This window comes from Betta splendens, chromosome 9 (assembly GCF_900634795.4).
Source record: "Betta splendens chromosome 9, fBetSpl5.4, whole genome shotgun sequence".
Taxonomy (NCBI): Eukaryota; Metazoa; Chordata; class Actinopteri; order Anabantiformes; family Osphronemidae; genus Betta; species Betta splendens.
In genome coordinates this window covers 24,394,591-24,419,105 of record NC_040889.2, presented here as the reverse complement: position 1 = coordinate 24,419,105, position 24,515 = coordinate 24,394,591, and the positions used below count along the sequence as shown (strand labels likewise).

General features: G+C 50.5%; 1 protein-coding gene across 2 annotated transcripts in view; it reads left to right on the top strand.

The window, feature by feature from the left end:
• Window positions 1-17,117, top strand: part of fbxl17 (F-box and leucine-rich repeat protein 17) — a 155,293-nt gene extending 138,176 nt beyond the window's left edge. For both annotated transcript variants that reach the window (XM_029163185.3, XM_029163184.3), the window contains exons 10-11: window positions 3,566-3,708; window positions 15,472-17,117. In XM_029163185.3, the coding sequence (XP_029019018.1) occupies window positions 3,566-3,708; window positions 15,472-15,609 (281 nt within the window). In that variant the 3' untranslated portion in view covers window positions 15,610-17,117. The remainder of the gene's footprint in view (window positions 1-3,565; window positions 3,709-15,471) is intronic.
• Window positions 17,118-24,515: the final 7,398 nt, after the last annotated feature.

Genomic DNA, 24,515 nt, shown 5'->3' with positions numbered 1-24,515 from the left:
TCGCGTGCGCTGCTCGCGGGCGCTCCGTCTTCATCAGCGGCTGAAGTATGGAGTGTAGGGTTTCCGCAGACAGGCCGGGGGACGGCTGCGCAGGGATAAGACGGCAGTAATGGCCCGCATCATTTAGGAGAATGTAATAAGTGAATATCTAATAAGCGTAACAGATGCTTAACCCCGGGTCTCAGGGTCGGGAGCAGAGATAGGACAATAAGCGGATCAAGGAGGGGGTCTTCTCACGTTGCGGTCGTCGCAGGGTCGACCAAGTGCTGACCTGCCGTCAGGAGCGCCTGGAACCGCCCCCGTGCTGGGATGAGTCCGGTATTTATGGCGTCTGAGACTGATATGGGAGCGCAAAGCTTATGGAGATAATGCAGAGGTTAATGAAACACCGGGAAGAGCTTTGCTGTTCACAGGTAGAGTTCACAGGTGTTTGGGCAGGAGTGGAGAACGTTTTGTGAGGATTCGGGCTCCAAATGGTCCACGAGGCGGCTTTTATTGGTCTGTGGATGGATTTCTTGAGTGTTTGCCATGAACAAATCCCAGGAGATGCTGAAATAAAACGCACCTTTGGGTTTTTCAGTCTTCCACCTGCTTCTTGTTTGGCTGCGGCGTTTTATTCCCAACAGACCGACCTGGTAGATGCGCCATGGTCAACATGAATGATATGCAGAATTTAAGGTCACTCTTGGTTTCTCTCTGCTTCTTTTCACACTAAACACACACACACACACACACACACACACACACACACACACACACACACACACACACACACACACACACACACACACACACACACAGCAGCCAGATCCTAAAGCCATTTTCAGGCAGGGCAGCAGAGGGTGTCCTCATTACCGTCTGTGAGTGTGTAGTCACCACTCAGTCACAGCTCTTGCTGCCAGAATGGGATTTTCCCTCTTTTCTCCTCTGACTCTTCACCTCTTTTTCACCTTAACTTCTCTTGCATATCGCTTCATCTATTTCTCAGACAGAAAATCATTATCAGTCAGGAAAGACAATTTCCTGCTCCTTTGCTTCCTTCTGCAACACCAGTTAAAGGTTTTTGAAAACCTTTCCTAATTTTTTTGGTGATGTAGATGTCAAATAATAGAAATATCGATAAGAAACGATGTGAGAGATGTCATGTTGCTTTTATTTTGTTTGTGTGACCATTAAGCGTGCGGCATGATGTCAACATAAATGAAACGCATCTTAATGAATGTTTGAATTGATACTTGAGCACAACCTTAATAACACAGAGACTGGGAGCTCCTCTTCTTTGAATAAGAAGCCACTGATTCTATTTGTCTGGAGGTTTACAGTCTCCTGACTCTCCTTGTGCCAGAATCATTATCTGACTGCTGCATTTTACTAACTTAAGAGTGTAACAAAATGATGCTTATTGGTATTTGCTCCCTCTCGCTCCTTGCAGCTACAGTATCTCAAACTGCCATATGTTTCCTTTATAAAGCGGTGTGGAGTCTGTCCACAGCAATTCAGACTGCGGCGTTTGTGAGTGTAGGAAATGCATGGACAACGTATTGAGTTGCATTCGCTGTTGTAGGCACCCGTCTGCTTCCATCCTCTGACTGCGTCAGGTTTAAGCAGACCTGAAGGAGGGGGAGAGTTAGAGAGGGTGAATTCGAGCAGTCTTGGTTCTTCAGAGAACACCTCCGTTGCATAGCGGGGCTGTGTTGCTGTGTGTGAACCCAGTGAACAGATGTGAACGGGATCAGGATGAGGAGCTGCCATTCACCCGCGACGTCCAGTTCCGCACGAACCCGCTGGTGCCGCCGTCGGTTGGAGCGGCCGCTCGGGTCGCGGCTGGTGGAGACGCAGCGTGGCTACTTGTGTGCCGGCCGTCCATCTGGCCAGCTGGAGCCTCTTCCCCACGGTGCCGCTTTACATGAAACACACTGCAGCTTCAAAGCCGTGTTACTGCCTGTTTAGCCATAATATGCTATTATACATGGCATCCAAGAGCATGCTTGAGCACAAAAAGAACCACATGTGGAGAAGTCCAAGTGCCCAAAGCTATATTTTACATATGTTTCATACTGTACTCAAGATCAGTGTGTGTGTGTGTGTGTGTGTGTGTGTGTGTGTGTGTGTGTGTGTGTGTGTGTGTGTGTGTGTGTGTGTGTGTGTGTGTGTGTGTGTGTGTGTGTGTGTGTGTGTGTGTGTGTGTACACATTACATAGCTCCAGCTGGGCAGGAGGAAAGAGGGTTTAAAAATGTGCAGTTGATTCAAAAAGCATGAGATTATTCATTTCCCTTCTCCTGTGGGAACAGGCTCTCGCTGCAGAGTGTAAGCCCACACCCCTATACACTCTCAGCAAGTCCTACCCAGCGTGCAGCAACAATCAATGTGCCCATTGTGTGTTATTTAATACCATAATATGTGGAGGTATTTTGAAGATTGCTTGTGATAGACCTGAAAAAGGGAAGAGGGCACGAAAACAAGTCCGCGTTTCCCTCCTCAGAGGACAAAGTCTCCAAGTAGCTTACTGAAAAAAACAAAGTTAGGAGTGAAAATGGATTTCTGCGAATGAGGAAACAACATCAGGGCTAAGTAACTATTTGAAGGTGCTGTCAAAGGCTTCCTCTGTCTTTACCCTCCTCCTTTCATCTTTTTCTCGTCCCTCGCTCCGCCTCCTCCCTTCCCAGTCTCATTAGCGGCGGTTGTGAGAGAATGGAGAACAAAGCCCAGGTCCTGCCAATCGATCACCGAGCAGCCCTATCAATCGACCGCTGGAGCGCGGGCTCCTCCAGCCACTGACGAGCCGGAGACGGATGAGGGAGGTGGCCGCGAATGCGCGCATGTTAATGCGACGCGCGCCGTCTTCATTTGACCTGTTGAGAGTACAGGAGATGGTGTCAGCTGCACGTTCTCATTGGTTTTTTGCTCTAACATAAATTAAAGCGGTATCAAAAAGAACATCTCGGGCGTGTGACGGTATGCGAAGTTTGAACAAAGCCCCCACACACGCGGACAGATGTTTTGGTAGATACTCGCTCTGTCTTTACCCCTGGCAACAGTAAACACACACACACACACACACACACACACACACACACACACACACACACACACACACACACACACACGCAGAAAGCAAAATGAAATCATGCCCTGGCGTCACACTTTACCCTGGCATGGTGTCATTGCCTTTCAGTGCTGTGACTCATGCCAGTTCTCTAATAGATGAGTCCTGCAGTAGTCTGCGTAAGCGTGTGTGTGTGTGTGTGTGTGTGTGTGTGTGTGTGTGTGTGTGTGTGTGTGTGTGTGTGTGTGTGTGTGTGTGTGTGTGTGTGTGTGTGTGTGTGTGTGTGTGTGTGTGCGTGTGTGCGTGCGTGCGTGCATGTGTGCGTGCGTGTGTGTGTGCGTGCGTGCAGACTTTCAAGGTGCTGTGTAAACATCAGGGACTATGTGTCACAACTGGCCAGATGAGTGGCCCCGATTTCATCCACGCTTCCCTCAGTGCGTCTCCGTGGGAGGACGACGGACGGCGCCGCATTTGCATGAGAAAGGCTGTCGGACTAACACCTCTTCTTCCTCCCGCAGCTCTGATAGCCATAGGCCAGTACAGCAGCACCATAGAGACGGTGGACGCCGGCTGGTGTAAGGACATCACAGACCAGGGAGCCACGCAGATCGCTCAGAGCAGCAAGTCCCTGCGCTACCTGGGCCTCATGAGATGCGACAAGGTAAGACAGGCCCCGCCCACTTCGCCTGCCCGTCATCGCTGCGCTCAGCTGCAGCGCGCGCACTACAAGCTTATTCAGGAAAACCTTGGCAGGTTTGCCTCCATTCAGACCGGTGAGGTTCCAATTTCGCGTGCATCCACGGAAGCGTTTGAAAAACAAACGATCGTTTTGCGTTCCGTCAGATTTATGAGGTGGTGACAAACGATGTGCATGGACACTAAAATTGCAGGACGTGGTGATTTATTTGTCAATATAAATATGTCACGTTTTACAGTATAGCCTTCCGTTGTAATCTTACTTTATAGTAGTGTTGCTCAGTGATGTGCAGCCGTTCCCACGTCGAACAGAACAATAGTAATAATAGTATGTCAGTATAATGGATAGTCGGTCATTGTAAAGTTGTGTGCAGATAATCCCCCAAACACGTCTGATGGATCGCGTGGCGTAACTGGGCCACTCCTTCCCGTACCCAGTACGCCTGAAGGATGCTGACTGGCTGATAACTGAAGTGACGTGATGACATCATCCTCTCCTCAGCCCACTTCGAGCTGCCTCACGCAGTCGTAGCGCCGCGGCGGCACCTCCGCCCACCGCTCCATATGTCCTCCTCGCGTGGGACCCGTGGGCCGGACGCGAGTGGGCTGAGGCCGGGGCGAGGCTGGGACACGCAACAGCTGGCTGCAGCCTCGGAGGCGGTAGAGCTGTAGACCTCCAGTATACGGTCGCGGCCTCCACCAAGTTAGAAACTCATCACTTTTATTTCCTCATTATAACATCAGCTCTAGCTGCACGTCGCGGCCTCCACTTCGCCCTCTATGGATTTCTCTGATAAAAACGCCGCCCAGAGATCATTAGGTGTGACAAGAACACCAGCGTGTCATATTTATCTATTTATACCCTAATAAAATTAAAACGTACGAGGGTCCGCCGCCGACCCCGTACGTAAGGTCCCGGCGATGAAGCGATGCACTCGCATCACATTATTGCGGACGCGAACGTGCATCTATCATATTTATCTAGGAGTAATAAAGAGTAACCGCATTACATGGGAGGTGATCACTTAGATTCCATTTTCATTTAGTTTCACCCTGCCTCTCTGACTCGCTGACCCGACAATCAATATCTACAGCCACGCTAATAAAAATCTGCTCGGGAGTGACCCACATCTGCACTGGAATAACAATTTGTCCTACTTTCGCCTCACAACATGTGCTTTCACGCGCCGGCCCTCCCAACAACTAAACTAACTCCATTTATCCGTCCGTCCCTCTTCTGAGGCGATATTCGCACACATGATGTAGCTCGCAGGATGGAAAGATAAATAATTATTCGCTCTCTCCTCTGAAGGGGGAATTTGGGGATGACATAGATAAATAAAGCAGTAATTGGTGCTATTAGAGTTGTAATGGAGTGTGAATCGAGCAGAGAGAAGAGTTTGACAGTTTCCAAGGTCGGGCACATTACCGGCGCTGAATCACAGCATTAATTCACTGCATGCTTGGCCCCTTCACCCGTTTCTCTGTCTTTTCTCTTTCTCGCCCTAAAATTGTGTTTAGCATTGCAAATGAGCACGGAGGACCGGCGAGGCTCGGTCCGGCCTGTGTGGGCAGAGCAGCCCACGGCAGCCGCTTTGCTTTTTTTTTTTTTTTTTTTTTCCCACGTTGTTATTGTTTTTTCGTTTCGTTAGGCAAGAGACGGAGTTTCAGTCCGGAACCCGTGGTCAGCGCTGAGGACGAGCGAGCGAGAGAGAGAGAGGGAGGGAGGCAGAGAGAGGCAGCGGCTTCGCTCGGGGGCAAACAAATACTAACAAATAGCTCGTTATTACCAAGGTCACGGCCAGAGCGAGCGCTACAAAGCCAGTTAAGGAGTTAAAGAGGTGACGGCGGACGCGCCGGGGGAGCGCTGCTCATCCAGGACTCGGCCCCAGGCTCCGGCTCGGCCTCGCCTCCCACTCGTCTCGTCCTCCGGCCTCGTGGGAGCGCTCGGTCGCCGGCGTTCAACACCGGTGCCGCTCTGCCTTCGCACTTGGCTGCAACTTTTCCATTATCATGCAGACGCGTTCTGCGTCCGAGGCGGTGCCGCCACTCGGACGCTGAGAAAAGGATCAAATTACACACTGCATCATGTCATAAAAGCGCGGCTTGGCGGCACCTTCAGCCCCGACCGCCGCTCGCTGAAACGCCTGGCGTGTTTCTGCCTCGTACCAAGCGTCGCACGCAGCGCCTCCTGAGGGAGTGGAGTCAGTGTTTTTGCCTGTGGACGCTTCCGCCTGGAGCTGCAGTGCCTCGTGCCCTGTTTGTGCATCATCCGCAGGCATGTCCAATTCAATCTCAGGGCAAACTAATCTCATCTCTGGCAGTTAATGCGGTTCTGGGAACACGCGGAAGCTGGAGGATAACTCAGCTCCACGAGGTTCTCGCATAATGAAAGTCTTGTGCAAATTACTTAAGTTCAGAATTCTCTGGGCTCCGGCGTTTCCTTATTTATGTTGACAAACGCACTCGGTTTCGCCGTCACGGCTCGTCCCGTTTAATTCACTATCGCGCAAGATAAGATGCAGCTGCGCCTTTCGGTGCATCGCTCCGTCTTTTCCTTCATGTGACGACGTGAGAGATCATCGTATGAGGTCAGCAGTACTTATTCAGTGAAGCAGTTTCCTACACTCGATGGGGCTCGATAGATTTATCTTAACTGCTTCAGCACATTTAGTTCAGCCCCAGAATCTACACGCTTCACCATCCGTCTTAATATTTACATGGAGCCAACCTCTGACCAGGACAACATGTTACAGCAAAGTGCTTCATGGACACTTCCTGAACCTGCAATAATTGGCTTTGCATGCTTCCTATGAGTGTTTGCTTTGCCAGAATAAATGGTTATATACATTTACTCAGTGAGGTCGGCTTCGGCAGACATTCATTCCTTCTGAGAGCCCTGTTGACAGTGTTTTAGACGTATTGCAAATATCTCAAAGTTAATATTTCCCTTACAAGGACTTTGCTTAGTTCTCGGTCCAGGATGTGTATATGGCAGGAATTTAGTACAAATAACTGCCACGGGCTGAAAAAACTAGCCGAGCGCAAAGTTCTGAATAACAAACAAAGCTCCCGTTCAGCCATTCGTAACCTCGTCATCCTGTCTGTCCCACAGACGCTCAGGTAACTTTTACATTCTACGTTCGGCTATTTAAAATAAATACGGTTTCGCCCCCTCCCGTTTTCCCCCGTGTCCCCCCTCGCGCTCGCTGATGCCCGGCTCGGGTTTCGGAGCGGGTCCTGTCAGTCTTGCGATAACCTTGACACACAGTGCGGCGCAGACGATCCAGCGGGCTCGCGGCCCGCGCGAATTAGTTCGCGATTGTCAAAGCTGGGGGAGTTTGAGCGTCGCAGATTCCCTGAATTTCACAGGACTTGTAGAACTCATTTAAGAACTGTTAACAGGATCCAGCTGGCTCTCCTCAAGTGAAGCAGTGTGAAGGATCGATTTCCCCGTCACAGTTTATACAAATGTGCTTCCGTGCCGTATACATTTTTCTGCCAGCGAGCCTGAATTGTATGTCGACTGCCATTTGGACTGATATGAGTTTTTTTTTTTTTTTTTTACTGCGCACACAGGTTCAGCGCGGCACCGATCACAGTGTTTTCTTATTTGGACTCTCCTTTCAGTAGCCGAGCCACATACGAGCGTAATGACATGGAATGTGCGCACTTTTTCCCCCTTCCCTCCACATGTGTCTGAAGGATTTCCTTTGTGTCTCGGTGTGTTTGTACGCGCTGAAAGGCGACATGTCTGTTTTACAGTGCGCGTTCACCAAGAGGAATTCATGTTATTTGGCGTTAACACGGCTCATAATGGAGCATTGAAGTCAGAACCCCTCCAGGCCCGGCCGAATGGCGCGCTCCGCCTGCCTCCGATGATTACGCCCCTCGGGGCCGCGCGACCCCATTGGGACACGGGGAAAGAATGCCATTGATCCACGCACGCCCCAAAATAATCAAATCGATTCATTTTGTCCTCTTTCAGCTGTGACACTGTGCCAGTCTTTTGAAGTGTTTCGGCTGAAAGAGTCAAGGGAAAAAAAAACGTGCCTTAATCTTCTGAGAAAAAGAGAAGAAGAAGAAGGAAAAACTAAAAGGGATCCTTTCTGCTTGGCGGTGCTGGATGTGTCAGTGCGTGTGTCACAGCGGAGCCCGGCTCCCCGGCGAGTCTGCTGTTAAATGTTAGGTCTTCTCTGTGGGAGGAATTCATCTTTCTACACGTCCACCAACACAATGGCACATTATGTTTTAATCCAGGCTTTGCTTGCGGAGTGCTGAAATCCACAGCGCTGGCGATAGCATTGTGGTGCACGCGCTGGGCAGCAACGCAAACACACATAAACATGCCAAGCCGGTGCACATTCCCCAAACGCTGACGCGGGAATATTTATAGCTTTTTGGACATGAAGTGTCCAGTCGCGGGGTCGGGAGTCCGGCACTAAGCTCTATTGATTTGTGCACCAACGCTGTTGTGTGCTGCACTGTGTTGTGTAACTCAGGCCACTCCTTATCTTGACAGTGTTTTCATATGTCTCCTAAACGTGTTAAGTCGCTGTTTTCTGTAATGGGCCTCCTCAGACACTCGTTCATTGTTGATGTATCACTTTGGGGATTTTGATCTTGGTGGAATGTTTTCTTTCCAGACGTTTTCTCAGCTTTCGCACATGTGCCTCTTCCCCTCTTTCCTCCATCTCTGTCCTCCGTTCGTTTCCCCCCGCATCTTTTGCACGTCCTCCCTCTCCTCTCTTCTCATCTGCACCCCCCAACCCCCCCTCGCTCCTCTTTTCCACTACTTCATTAGGGTGAAAACAAATGGGCAGTCCAGGTTGTGAAACAGAGAAGGAAGCGAACTCACACAGTCAGCATGAAGCTGGACTAGGAAAATAATGACATTGACTGCTACTGGCCCCTTCAGGGATAGCTGGTGGGGAAAGTACGAGTTATCACAGTAATGGAGGAGATGAGGGAGCAGAATGGAAAATAAAATGAGGGGTGGCCTTGAGGAAAAAAACAGGCGAATGAAAAAGTGATTTAAGGTACGATAGAAACCAGAAGAAAGCAGGAGTCAAATTAGATAAAGGGGAAACAATAGAGCGAAGGGCGGGTGGAGAGAGATGACTATTCCCGTCACGAGTGGCCCCAAAAAGTGTTTTGTGTAAGCAGTTTTGCAGCGTGCTCCCATTAGCTCCACTCAGGAGGAGCGACATTCAGGGAACACGTATGAGCACTGCTGCGCCCTCTGATAGAGCGGCCGGACGGACCTTGTTAAAAGGCCCGACATCCAAATCAATATGGCCGCTCCACCGGTGCATCCAGCTGCTGGGGACCGTCCACAGATAGGCACGGCACGGCAATTTGCAGACATAAACAAGGGTCTAATTGTTAGGGGCCCGGAGGTTCGGAGGGAGGAAAACAAAGGTGACGTATTGTGAGGAGTTAGGAAGCGTTTTAACTCTCGTTTAGGAAATGAGACTTGGGGGCTGGAGCAAAACTTTCTTTGATGAGTGTTGTTATTATAAGCGGTGGGGATCCTTAGTTTAAAGGCTCCTAAAGCGGGAGGGATTTAGGAGAGAGACACCGCGAGCGCAGGATCAGGGCTGAGAGGCGCGCCACAGCGACGCTGGCTCCCATTTTCCCAGCTTCGGTCCGACTTGGATGCTCAAAGAAAGTGCTTTGAAAGAGTCATTTGCCATTTGTGATTTTCAGTGTAATCTTGGAGCCTCATCCCACACAGAGGGGCCGTATTGATTGGCGGTCTTAACCGAAGCCGCCTCCTGATCATCCCTTCATCTTGTTTCTAAAGGGCAGGAGCAAGGGACAGTGAAGGAGAGAAGGCGAAATGAAGTGAGACACTGACAGAGTTCACCGAGCGTCTGAAGGGAATCTGAGAATTGCCCTTCAGCAGAAACCTGGACGCAGCCACTCGCGAACCGCTCACCTGCTCCGCTCCCTTTCCCTCCTGTTTGTCCCCGCGTTGCTCCGTCACTCACCCTTTTCCAACAAGGACAGCCAAGGTTGTTTGGATTCCACATGCTGCCCGCGTCTTTTCTTCATTCAATTAGTCCATCCAAGTTGCCCCCCCCCCCCCCCCCCCCCCCCGTTTGTCTTTCAGCCTCACCCCCTCGCCCCCCCCCCCCCCCCCTCCCCATCCGCTGCTGTTTACTCATTACAACGGAGGTCAGCGCGATCTGGTGGAGTCATGGACGCACAGCGGACCTGACCCCGTGTGGCCTGGATGTGCAGGGTTGCCAGACCTGATGTTTTTAGGCAAAAGCAGTTTTTTTACTCTTCCTCCCAGACTTTGAGAGGCAGCAGTTGGTCACAGGCCAGTTTTCGCCTGCAGGCGCAGTGTTTGGTGATGAATTAGCTGTTTAACTGTGGCTCTCCTTACCTAATGTCATCCCAGTGCGAAGTTAATACACAGATGAGCTTGGTAAATTCTGTCCTGACGGCCGGCTTCGTCGTCACTAGGACATTCGGGAGCCACTGAATGGGTTTTTGCTTCCGTCCATCCGTTATGCGCAGCTCGTCGCCGTCAGGGTCGCGCCGGCGCCGGAGCCGATCCCGGCTGTCATTGAACGAGAGCCGTGCAGACAGGGCGAAATACCCGCACCCCGTGTTTGAGGAGCTTGAATCCCAGCCCTCGCGTGGCCCCGTTTGATTATTCAGACTTAACCCACAATCCAGAGGAGTCACACCGTGTTTCTGCAGCAGAGGTCCATTACGTTTGTCACTTTGACAGCACCACGAATCCAATTCATCCGCTGTGCGTTTGGCGTCACGCCGTCCTCCGGACGGACGGGGTCTCCGCTCGCCATTCATTCCACAAGAACAAGGGACTCATGCCAGGCAGAGAAATTAACACAGTGGCTCTGTTTCATTATCTTTAAGGAATCCTGCCTGCGTCTGACCTCCAGTAAGCCGCTCTGGAATTCCTTCCTACACTTTCTGGAGGCGTGTGTGTCGGATGTGAGCATCCACCTTATTACCTCCTGAAGACAAAGCGGCAGCGTCGCTGTCGTTGACCTTTCTGTGCTCGCGTTTAATAAGGTTTCATAGAATTAAATACCGTAAAGAACTATACATTTGATTAATAGCAGATTAGACTTAGGTTTCCTATTGAAGCCGATGGTTCGGGATTGGTCGCGTCCCGAGTCGGGAGGCGTATAACCTGCTCGCGGGGTTCGCGGATGCCGCATGCCAGCAGTGTCACCGCGTTTCCCCTTTTAATCGGCCTTTTGTAGCTGTGGCAGTGTTTTACTGTGTTTTCTCTGCTTAGGCTAACAAATAAATTGTCGGCAGCGTCTTGAGTTATGGAATGTTTTCCTGGCGTCTGCAGAGATAAGAGGGCCGCAGCGGAGAGCAGCACTGGGCCGAGCCTCGTCCACATTCCTCTACCTTTGTCACGCGTGATGTAGTGCGGGATTACGAAGCCGGCCTCTGGAGCCTCTTTCTTTGACCCCGTTCAGTGTGTGTGTGTGTGTGTGTGTGTGTGTGTGTGTGTGTGTGTGTGTTTCCCACTTCTGCCGCTGTCTGACGCTGTGCAGGGATGAGGGCGCGTGAGTCGCACCAGACCTGAGTTGTCGCGAGCACTGCCTGTTTTTTCTCGAAGCACATTCGAAGCCACGCGCGGCAGATCGCGGGCAAGGGCCCGCTCGGCTTTGGGACGACAAACCCTCAAAGTTCTACTCAGGCTTTCCCCCAGTGAGGCGCAGTAGATCCTCACGCTTCTGGCTCGATGGCTGATTTAGAAAAAGCGAATCCCTCAAATTGAGTTTCTGTCTCCTGAAAGCTATTTCCTCGCGTCCCTCTCTTCCTTCTCCTCGTCATTATTGGGGACAGAGAACAATCTCTCAGTCGTCCTGTGACTCATTTAGAAACTTTACAACGGGGGCTTTTCCTCTGGGCAGTTAAAGGGCCGCCATAAATCTGGCCTGTTTAAAGGCAGACTTGTTTAAGCTGCCTTTTACTAAGACCTGATGCACGGCATTCTTCTGCTGCCTAAACAGGCTTTTTAAACATTTACCCCAAATGTATTTACTGGTTGACTGATACACTCTGTACATGGGAGTAGACAGGCAACGGGGAATATTTGTCTCTCTTTATGGGCCTGGAACGTTCAATGGCTGCCACATGGGCGGGAGGCGACGCAGGACAAAAAAACCCTCTGCAAAGCTGTGTTAAGTTTAATAAAACACAGAGGAAATAAGAAGGAATAGATCGTTTTGTTATTGAAAAAAGAAGAACCACTGAACATACTGTTTTCCTCCATCTGCATGTAAATTCATTTTGAAGCTGTTCAGTATCAGCAGCCAGTGTTTTATTGCCTTTTCGCTGTCTAGCTGTTACGTACCATACAGTGCACACTGGGTTTTAATTCATTCATCCTGAGTGGCAGCCCAACATATGTAGCTATTATTTTGCCTCGTATTTCTGAAAATCTCCCGCCCGCTGATTGGTCGGAGGGTGTTCGCGCCACGTCGGCCTCCGACGCTGCGCGCCTTCGTGTTTGTGTATCTGATTATCGATTTACGAGCCCGTTCCTTTTTTTCCCACTGAGCATGTTGAGCAGCGGCAGCATTAGTCATATTTACGACATGCTTTACTGCGCTGCTTACCGGGGGGAGGCCCCGCGTTGTGCTAAATGTATATTTTATGTGGTGATAGAGTGCATTTGCATCAGAGGATCAGCCTTAAAAAATGGCCGTGTGTTAAGAGCGTTTGGAGACGGAGCAGGGGTCGGCCGGGGGAGCTTTGGTCTGTCCCATGCAGAGCTCTCACAACTCTATCCGAGAGCTAGTCACGAATAAAAGGTGCTTTTTCTTTTTTTTTTTTTCTTGTTTAACTGCATATCGGACATGCATCTTTTTGTCTGCCCGCCGTCCCTCACTCACCCTCATAGAAACTAACAATGGCACATTACCCGTCAGCCTGCATTACGCCACACTCAGATCTACAGGACGGCATCTTTGAAGTTAAAATGGGGGAAAATATCATAAGTACAGGCCTCGCTCCAGATAACTGTGGCTGCGCTCCCAGATGCTTCTCAAAGATTAGAATCACCAGCGGGTAGCGATCTGCTCTATCGTATGGATCTCCTACAGGCTTGGCAGCAGGTATCAAAGGGGGGTTGCACAGCACAGCAGACTGGATTCTTTATAGTAGAGGGAAAAAACCAACAACAAAACATTCCCAATTAGGCTTATATAACCAAAACCCATGTTTCCTGAAGCTCCAGTGCGTTCATAGTGTGTTTTTACACTTACTGCTGAGAAATAGAATAACACAGTTTCTCCCAGTAACAAATTTGAGTCAAACTGGTGAATCACTGGTTTGAAATAGTCGGCAGCACGTGTGCAGCAACCAGAGGACCTTCCCGTCTCTGAGCCGGGTTCGAACGGGCCCGACCTTCGTATCTACCATCAGCTCTGATCCGCAAATACCATGCAGGTGTGGTGATGTCATCGCTTCTCATTCAGCGTACCAGCGCGCCGTGCAAAGGGCACGCGAGTCTGGGAAACAGGGACTGAAGCTGTGAACGGTGGGAACCCGAGTGAAGCTGTTGTTTTTACAGTTGCAGACCAGAACGGGGCGATTTTTTTTTCTGTGTTAAAAAATAGTCAGACTTTAATTCCGTTCAAATCGCGTCATCACGTTTCATGGAAAGGTGTGTGAAATCCAGTGATTTGAGTGTGTTTGAGTGTTGCATGTGACGGCAGGTCAGCGTCACCGAGTCCTCCGCGTCCCCTCACCGTCATCTTGTTGCACCTTAAACATTTAGCGTCGCCTCAACCAGCAATTAGGAGGTGATTCAGCGCTTTGATTGGGAGCCATTTTGTTTGTGTTGTGTTTGTTCAGCAAGTGCAGCTTCACTAAATTAGCATTAATGAATGTTACGGCCTCCCATCGCTGTGACAGGTCTATTCTTTAGATCTGTTTTAATTGTAATTAAGCCCTGATTAACGAGCTGGGGGATGTTTCACTCTCTTTTCAAGAATATACCATAATATGTTATGAAGGCAATCAGGGCTTTGTCATTTCATGTGCTAATGAGGCTCATCCATATGTCATAACAAACTAAGCTTCTCTCTGCTGTACTTTCTGAGGTTTGGGTTGAGCTGCTGTTGTGCTGCTGCTCCGGTCGACCTGTGGCCAGCGTTGTTGCCACGCTGCAGGTGTTTGACCAAAAAAAAAAAAAAAAAAAGGTGGAGGGCGACCACAATGGCCTGCGGCTTCAGACAGTGACAATGAAGCCCAGCATGTGCTGTATTTTTGCACAAAAGTGTAAAAACTCAACAAGCGGGGCCTCTGATCTGAGCAGAGCTATGTTGTGTTCCAGCAGGCTTTTAAAGCGCTCTGACAGATGGAGTGCTCGCATTATTTCATCATAATAAGGTGACTTATTTAGGGCGGCTTCCTCAGGCTGTTTGGTTAATGCATCGCTTTGCTAATCTACCATTGATTAAAGCAATGAAAGACTTCTCATCTCCATTGTTGTGATTTAATGCGCCTTTTCAGCGCTCGTGGTTTAACAGTATTATATCACATTTAAAAGCCTGTCTCTTTTGTCTCCCTCTTGACTGGAGGGAGACAACCTTTGGGCATTTACTCTCACAGTTCTCTCTGATCAGAAAAACAAAAAGACACCAAAATAAGAAAGACTTGACCCGGCGACCTTGGTTTTATTTCATTTTATTCTCTCCCTGCTTTAAAAACTGAAGCGAGTGCTGAAAGAGGCCCTTGAGCCTCTGTGTGTTGGCATCGAGCAGCCGAACTCCAGCTCGGCGCGTCTTTGGCACCGGGCGGAAACGCTAACAGGCTGTTGTTGCCTTTTAGTCTTATTGGATCCACTGGTGCCGTGCAGGGTTTGCAGCCTCCCTCCGTGACCCAGGGGGCCTCGGGGGCTCCTTCGTCCGAGCAAATATGCTTGCCCGATTGCTTTCTGCTGCTTTCCTCGCTCGAGCGTCTTCTTCCAGAACGCGGCGAAACCAAAGGGCCCTCGCTCGCCGAGCTCCGGGAAAAGCGTGAAGCACTTTGTCGCTGTTTTGGCAACAACGGACGACTGTGTGCTCAACATGTCTGTGAGTGTTTATACATGGCTTCCCCTGGAAAGTGTCACGCTCGCCGGCGGGCGGGCGGGCGGGCGATCGGGGGTCGGTTCTGGGTGGGTTGCGGTTAACCCCTCCGGGTCTCCAGGGTTACGCTGCCTCTGCTCTTTGTCAGATTCCTTGGCTTTCTCACTCTTGGCTCCCAGTGATGCTCTGACAGGGTGTTCGACTGGCAAAGAAGTGCCGGAGTGGCTTTTAGCTGCTTGTCTTTTTAGTCCTCTGAGAACATGAAGGCCTCATTAGCCCGGTGAGCTCAGCTGTCTTTTGGTGTTGAACCCATTGCCATAGTCTGTCTGCGTTTAAGGAGCTGCCTGTACTTTCCATTAGTCTGGAACCCAGCCCTCCTAACACGGCGGGAGCGGTTCAGACGGTGTCCGATTTTTGTAATGAGGCATCATGTGGACGTGCACTGACAGCTGGAGGAATTTAAATAGCTCTTAACTCCTAAAGAATCTGCATTTATTAACATTTCCACCATGATTCTGTTTTTACTGCTGATGCCTTTTTCTATTATATACACAAATATTTGGCTTTAATCAACTTGTATCATCAGACTGTAATTAATCGTAATTAAGGTAAAACCAACCATGTGGTCTTTACCTGTGTGTGTGTTGCAGGTGAACGAGGAGACGGTGGAGAGGCTGGTGGTCCAGTACCCTCACATCGTCTTCAGTACGGTGATGCAGGACTGCAAGAGAACCCTGGAGAGAGCTTATCAAATGGGCTGGAGCCCCAACACTTCCACCGCGTCGTAGCTACTGCTGACTCTTTATCTAACACACACACACACACACACTCATACAGGCCCCTTTTTTGTGTGTATTATGAGTGTACAGATGCTCATACACAATATTTGCAGCCCAATCAACGCAGCATTACGTTACATCCAACAATACATTGTACTTCCTTTGAGCAGCGCTTCGACTAAATAGTTTACTTTGGTGCAAAATGCACCAACATGTTATTTAATATTTCCTGTGAGTGGGTCATTCAGTAGTCAGATGAACACAAAACGCATTTTAAAAGCCCCACGTCAGCTCGGATGGAGAGACGGTAAAGGTACCTGTGGAGGAGGTCTGCGCATCATTAATTGTAATACATTCAGCAAAGTGCTCTTTAATAAAAGAGGTTTCACGCCCCAACCTTCGCTCCCAGTGCACTGAAGTGTTTACTTCCTCCAGACTGAGCTCCGCGGCCCCGTCGAAGCGCACAGAGTGAGCACATGTGACCACTTCAGCCTGCAAAGCACCTGAACCGCCACCGCTCCAGACTCCAGAAGCGTGTGGTGTTTATTTTGCCTAATTAGTAGAATATTCCTCTCCCTTGTCCTGGATGTGCGGCCCGGTTTCGACGGCATCGTGGACGTGTGTTTTGCGTTTGTTGACTTGGTTTTGGAGAACTGAGCCCGTTTGCTGTGATTGAAACAAATTGTCGATACGGACAAAAAGGTTCAGGCCAGTTTCAGTCAAAATCCTGGCAACCGGCACAGATTCTAGTGCTTGTTCACTAGTGGATGTAAAGGTGAAACTGCATGATGTTGCCACACACAGATTCACCACTGACATCACCTTCACCCGGAAACACGGGGTCCTATTATTAGAATAATAACAACAAACCACCATAACGAGAGGTAAATGAGGTTAATAAGTAGATTATACTGTAGCTGTTACCTCTGTCACCACCTGGCTGAGCTGATGTATACGTCTATGTATAAATACATACTGTGTGGGAGTTTTTGAAGCGCATATACCTGTGACATTAGCTACGTAGCGATGCAGTGGAGGGTTCCTCTTCCTTAGTGGTGTAGTGAAGACGCCGGAGCGAGTAAATGTTGGTAGATGCGAGTCGCTCATGTTTCATCTATCCGCTAGAACTTCTGCTGTGTACGTTTGAACATGCTAATGCCCGCGGGCATGTATTATCTATGGCGTGACGCCGCTCCGGGCTCAGCCTCCACGCCGTGTGACGTAGATATGAACCGTAACTTACCGAGCTTAGACTTTAAGCAGAAGTGCACACTCTCCACGGCATATAGACATTCAGACAATTAAAAACACCTTGATTTCAACCTTCTCAGCGTTTGTAGACAAACCAGTGGAGAGTTTCTCCCTTGGCCTCTTTCTGTTTCTCATCTTTTTTTTTAATCCCCACATGCACTTTCTTCTTTGCTACAGTAGATGTTGACACACTTGATTCCTGATTTGTTAAGGCAACCGTAAATGACTGGATTTACATAAAGATGAATAAAACACTACTAGTTCAAGCCTTCTCCTCTTTTCCTTTTGTTCGTGTGGATGAGATGCTGGAGACGACACTGGGATGCTCTCCCACTCCACCTACACCATATTTGGACCCGTCCTGCTTTTTAATGGCATCGTTCCGTTTCTTGAATATGAATATGAGGTAAAACAAGGAGACCAGCGTGTTTTCCAGCACAATCGAAGGCCTCGGGATGCACAACCGTCACCTCCCGACGCCTTCGTGTTGTGGGGAATGAAGATGTTTTCCCACAGAGGTCCGTGCAATGATAATGTCTCTTCAGTCGAGCGTCGTGACACAGCGATCGACCTGCGTTTCCTAAAAGGCGGGCGTGTGATGTCAAGGTCAGAGCCGTTGTCGCAATCACAGCAGCGTCACATCTGAGACAAAGTGAGGAGACGTCAGCTTGCTGCCCAGCAAGACACCAGGGGCCTCAAAGAGCTAAAAAGCTGCCACTCAATCTGTCCCCAGTCTTTGACTATATCGCTGCTTTCAAGTGCCTGTTTTATTGTTCAATGTGTTTGTGTTGTTTCATGTCGGGCCGATCAAACGCGGGAGACGGCATCAAACGGGACGCAAAGGTTGGTGCTTCGCCGGGAGAGATTCTTTGTTTGACGCGGTTTGTCGATTCGCGTGCATCTCACCTGAGTCGGTTTCTCCCTCGCTCTTAATAAAAGCGCAGCGATATCGGTTTTCTGTTTTGAACAGAAGCATGAATCAGTGCAAACAACACGCCTACGCTATGCAGATCCTACACGGAGAGAGGAGTGAGTAAAGTTGTGTTACAGTCGGTGCAAACCCACGTTTTTCACTCTGGACACAACATCTGTACCAGCTGTTTGTTTGCTTTGCTGCTAATTTTACTTTTTTTTTCCACCCCACGTGTCAAACATGCTCCTTCAATACAATGGTGTTTTGTGGCGTCAACAAAGCCTCCGTTGTATTTGGTGGAGTTTGCCACAGTGATCGGCTGTTGTTGCAGCGCGTTGAGCAGGTGTTGTGTCCTCCCACCGCCGCTGCTTGATCGGAGACTCGCTCCGCAGAGATTAAACCGCTCAGGCGCTCGCGAGTGAGCGGAATGTAACAAAAGCAGGACGGCGGCAAAGTTGGGCCTCGTTTGGACTTCCCGCAATTGCTGTGGTTTGATTAAAATGGGCCGGTGCAGGAAGACCCGAAGTTCAGACGGCTGGAGTCTCTCCACTGATGCCTGGACAAAGTGAATCTGACCTGAGAGTGTGTGAAGGAGCCACGGGGGGTTTCTTTGGACGCCTGCTGGGCCGGCGGCGGCATCACACGCTCTTTGTATCTCTCTCTCCTTCCTTTGCCTCACTTCCTCTGGGCCCGAGCAATTACCCGTCCCCACACGAGCACACGCCTTTTCCTCCACAACTTCTCCTCCTAACTGGACCGGAACACTCCACTGACTGAATGTTGCATTCTCGAGGGTAAATGCAATTGCACATTTATTTGCACATGTATCTGCGCCAGAACCAGTCGGGGACTCGACCGTCCTTCAGCGATGCGTCCTCTCCACTGAGGACCGCGTGCATGATTTCCTCCCACAAACAGAGCCATTAATAATTAGCCTTTGGCTCGGCCCTTCCTCTCTCTGTTGATGGACGCCTGATTATGGAATAACATTATTTTTTAATGTGGCTGTTACAAACGAGCCGATCTCTCTGCGCTCCACTCCCATCCCTCTCCTGGGTAAATTATGCAGCTTGCAGAATTTTACTGCCACCAATTAGCGCCTTTTCAAATGTGAGTGTATGCCATCGATTCCCGTGCTGATTGTTGTGGATTCCATCGATGGCCCGCGCCGCTCGGACTCCTGCAATATTCATCAAGGTGGAGATGAGGCCCTCGGCCGGCGCTGCAGCGAGGAGCCACGGAGAGCGGTGATTAAACCAAACATTAAAATATTCAGGTGGTCATTACATTTTTAATGAGGGGCTGATAAGAATTGACGCTGACCGTACAGGACGTTTGTCATGTCGGACCTGCAAGGGCGTCGGTCTGGTCCTCCCAAGAAATTAGCGCCTTTGAAGACCTAATCACGGCTGACATTGACGGATGTCCTCCACTGAAAACGCAGAGGCTCCTTTGAAGCTCCTCGCGAGAACTGACGCACCTCGTCCAGTGCCGCTGACGGCTGTTTCACAAACGCTGCCGTCCGCTCCGCTTTAGCGGCCGCGCGCTGACGAGCGGCGAGCGACGGGGGCTGTTTGTAATGCGTCCGAACAAAGCGCTGCGTGCGTGCGAGAGAGCTGTACCTGCTCCGGCCCGGGATACGCTTCGGCGGGAGCTGATTGGATCTCGCAGCCTTTTGAGTCTTCGTCTTCGTCTTCGTCTTCGCATCACGTCTGCCCGGCTCCTCCCACGTTCTGGGAGTCTCTCCATTTAGGAGGCTCTGCTCTGCTAAAGCTCCACTTCCTCCTGCGCTGAATCAACTCCTCTGGCATTTCCCAGCAGTCCCTCCGCGTCGCCTCCTGTCTTCTCCAAACCCAGAGTCTCTCCTCCTCCTGGGAATCATGCCAGTCATGTGTCTGCGTCTGGTCCGAGCGGTTCAAGAGTTTCAGTATTTATCGCGTGTAAAAGAAAACTATTTCCTGTCCATCATCATATTCGCTTCTCTCCCCGGTCCCGGGGGAGCATGAGGTATTTTGCTTGCCCGGCTACCTGCTACTCTCCTGAATATTGACCTGTGTTGATTCTGCAGTTGAGAAAGAGCACAGTGTTGAATAGTGAAGATGTTAATGGGTTGACTTTGTAACTGACACTGCCTTTGAGCCGCTGAACAAGCTCGGTGTCGGGACTCGGAGGCTCCGAGGAGCAGCTCAGGCCCCGGGACGGCCGACAGAACCAGAAGTGGGCGTTTGAAGTCCACCGGCCCGCTGGACGCTCGGGTTCGGTTAAAGAAGGACGGAGTTTCCTTCCAGTCAGTGCATCTGGAACCCGAACTGGAATGTGATGGACCCTGGCAGACGCGAGCGTAATGTATGAAGATTTATGAGTATGAATTTCCCAATAACGGCTCTCCCTCCACCAGGGGCTAAAGCTCAACCAGCTCTCCCTTCCAAACTCATAAAGATAAAAAAAAATCAGACTGGGGTTAATCCTCAGAATTTTGACATCCTCCCCATTGGCTGCTTCCAGCTGCCTGGGTAAACCGTCAACCAATGGCTGCCCTCGGAGGCGCGAGGCGTGGGGAGCGTGCGCGTCGCTGGGGATAATGAAGTCACTGTGATCCCCCTCCGCCGCGTAGCGCCATGTAGATGTTGTCTCTGCGTCTTTCAGGCTACAGTTAATTGCAGTGTTTAGGCAGGGCTCCGTTTAGCTTCCAAACGGCAAAGGTTAATTAGCAACAGAAGGATCTACACACAAGATATGTTGGCATTTACGTTTCCTTCCTGGCTAAAATGAGAACCGACCCCATTTGGTGGCACCGCGATCGGACAGAGGAGAAAAATGATCCCCCTAAAAAAAACACACACACACACACACACACACACACACACACACACACACACACACACACACACACACACACACACACACAGCCTCATCTCTATGCGAGGCCGGGCGTTGATATGCAGATTTGGCAGTTGGATGACATTTAAAAGTAGTTAATTGTGCAAATCTTTGTTTTAGACTGGAAAGGTCGTGGATAGTGAGAGTCTTTCATCATGAACTAACCCCCGCTCATCAGCACAGCTGCAGCCGAGGGAGGGGGGCAGGTTTGTTGCTGCCTCCGCTGACCGTCTCATAAAGTCGCCCATCACTTCTCAAGGTGCTTCATGAATATTTACATGCACAAACTGTTTGGGGATGAGTTGGCGATCTGTTTCCACCAAAGAACGCAGATCTCTCCATTTAGGACGAGAGTGCCCGGTTGTTTTCCTTCTCATATTATGTCTGCATATCAAATTAAGCGTGTTACTCCTTTATTGAGGGAGAATTTTGTTTTATTGCGGCGTTCTTCTTCTTATTACAGCTTATTTCAACACAACTCCACAATTCAGAGGTGTCTCTCCTACAGCAGTTATTCGTGCTAGGCCGTCATCACTTAGAGGTGGGGGGGGGTGGATGATGATGCTTACTACATTTTTTCCATGAAATATTTTGTCCATACTTTGAATATTACCATCTAACGGGAAACACTGGTGAGAAAGCACAATGAATTGAAGATACAGCAGGTGCACAGATTGGAAATTTTACACCTGGTTTCACCTGAATAGCACAAATGGATACATAATTGCTCCATTTCATCACTTCCCTTCGCTGGGCGACATTAAAGGAAGCTCTTTGAGAGGAGGGAATAAGGATGAATACATCCAACCGGGGACTGGAGTGAAGCTCAAATCTGATCAGGCATATTTCTATTTGTCTCCTTGTCTTTCTGCTGAGAAAGAATCGCTACCTTTGATTTAGCCGCCATTAGGGCTCCTCCGAGGAGACGCCGGGCTTGTTTGCTCGCCGGAATAACTTGCGCGCGTTTAATCAGCGCCTGATTCAGCGAGCGTGCTTTGTTTTCTCCTTGAATCCTCCTCCCCGTGGCGGCTCTCATCAATTAAAGCGGCCCCGTTCTGCAGCTACAGATGGCCGGCGTCAGACCCGAGCAGATTCGGGGTCTCCCGGCCAACTGCGCTGACATGTCAGACATGCGGGTCCGCCTCGTCACTCCCCACTCCTTGGCTGTTACAAAGGTTGACCCCCCCCCCCCCCCCCCCCCCCCCCCCTGGAGCCGCGGACCCCAGTGGCTCGCTGAGACGTGAGGCGTGACGGAGCCCCAGACTCAAGGCCGAGCGTCTCACCCCCCGGACCTCCTATGAAAGCGCCCCCCCCCCCCCCTCCTGCACACGAGTGTCCGTTTAATCCTCCTTCACTTCCATCTCTCGCCACCCGAACCGTCCAATCAACACCCCGTCCTCTCCCCCCAGAATAGTCGCACACATTCCTCCATTTTCTTTCTTTTACACTAGCGCCTGCTGCTCCCCTCGCCACCCCGGCTGCCGAGTGCCTCCACCCGCCTCGGTTGCCTTCCAGGGGTGTGTATTTCACGCCCTAGTGGCTGGACAGGCTCTTGGTGATTTCCCAAGGTGGGGACTGAAGGTTAGGCAGCAAGCAGTGGTGTGGAGTGATGTCAGATGAGGGAGTGTGTGTGTGTGTGTGTGTGTGTGTGTGTGTGTGTGTGTGTGTGTGTGTGTGTGTGTGTGTGTGTGTGTGTGTGTGTGTGTGTGTGTGTGTGTGTGTGTGTGTGTGTGTGTGTGTGTGTGTGTGTGTGTGTGTGTGTGTGTGCGCGCATCTACGCGTCTTCATAGACGTACATAGTTTGAGCCCCCTTCAAAAGGCCAGCTGTACAAATGCTGCTCTGGACGACAGAGGTGTTGAATTAACAAGCCGTACGAGGCCTCCCACTCTCCGGTGCTGCTTCGTGCACTGACCTGGCAATAATGAGGCGGAGACACATTACAATAGTCCTTTATGGGGTTATGTTCTGAGCATTACTGGACCGAAGGGGCTAATGTGCTGGTGTGCGGAAAACCAGATGAAAATGCCGGGGCGAAACGAGAACGCTGTGTTTTGGACAAACCGAGACGGGGCGAGTTTGTGCAGGACGTGGGCCGGGCCGGCGCCCCCCGCTGTGCCCTCTGCACGGCGCTCGGGATCCGTTTCAAGCCAGCGCGACAGCGCCTCCCCCGCGTGTTTACTCAGGCTAGTTTGACTGAGGCGCCCGGCTTCACCCGTGCGTTCACACCTGCGGGAGCCGCGGCTTTCGCCCCGCCGCCGTTTTTCCCACCGCCGCCGTTTTTCCCACCGCCGCTCCGCCGCCGACGCCAGGCCTTTCCACTTGACCAGCCGGGTGTTAATTGCCTCGCTCGGGGTCACTTCCACAAAACGTACTTGTGAATGTGTTGCCTTTTTTCTCGGGCTGTGCCCTCGCGGAGCCAAGGAGCAGCAGCCCAGCGGGGAGCCCGGCGTCCAGAGAAACCTCGCGGTTGTCGACAGGGTCTGAACGCCCCGTCATCGCGTCAGACGCTCAAATCTCCACACATCTGGCCACATTCTGCTACGTGGTGACTGAACATGTCTCTCAAACTTTCTTTTGTTGCCCGGGATTTACAGTGTAAACAGATATGACCTCATATCTGAGGCAGGATTTATTCCTCAAAACTAAACACGCTGAACAATACAGTGGCCCCAGCAGCGGCGCGGCGCAGAGCGAGCGCGCGACCGGGCGTCTCGGCCCGCGGGCGTACGTGACCGGCCTCCAGGACCCCGGCCCGCCGTCCCACTCCCACCATTGTACGGCCGTAAACAACGCGTAGAAGCGGAACGTTCAGGAAATTAATTTTTGTGGTTAAAACCCTGACAACCTGTCTCCTCGCAGCCGTTCTCACAGCTCCCGGTGTTTGCAGTGAAGGGAGAGATAAAAGGGAACAAAGGGACGGGACTCGGCTTGATGGAATTGTTTCACTGTTCGCTTTGTATGGCTGCTCTGCTTCCCTTGTGTTCTCTGGCATTTCTTTTTTTTAATGTTTTCAGAGCCCAGAATTTTTGCATAAGCAATCTACGTTCAGATGAAAGGGCCAGATTGTGTCAAGTCGGCCCTGCATCCAGAGAGTGCATGTTAATGCAGAACACACTGCAAACAAGAAGAACGTGGACTTATATCTTTTAGGAAATGTGATAATCTCTTAGTTCCAACAACAGAAAGGTGTATAAACGCTCGTTTAGATAATGCATCTTCTGGATGTTTGAAGTATTAAGTTTCAAAGCTGAATCCTGAAACATTATATTTATTATCCTCAGCTGAAGCACCACAAATACTTTTTGCAATAACAACTTTCTCCTTTAAATCCAATACTTCAATAACCTCAACGTTTATTTTCATCCACTGTAAGAAATGTTTAAACTTCCCCACTGAACCACAAACATTAATAAATGCGCAATAAGTGCAATAAAATCCTAAATCCGGACGAGGCAGCTGCTTCTAAGTCCGACCTCGCCGGCTCAGATAAGGTGCGACGCGCTGGGTCAAGACTGGAGAAGAAATACGAGCTGGGGCTGCGCTCATTGAAACATCACCGGTATCAGATCGGCCGCGTGGCTTTGTTTGGGAGCCAAGTCTACGGTCCCTGGAATGTTTGCTCTGTGATTCCTTGACGGACAAAAGCAGATTGTTTCCATAAACGGGGATAAACCCGTCCTGCTGTTGTTCACCACGTCCTTCGAGTCGTCCCCGCTGCATGTTTCTGCTTAGAGCACTGGGGTTTGGATTTCATTTCGTTCTGTCCAGTATATCCAACAGGAGGTGGGTGTGGTCTGTCGGGACCGTGTCGCGCGCGCGATGGAGGCGATCGGGCTCAGACGCGGTCTGGACGTCTGTGGATCGATGGCG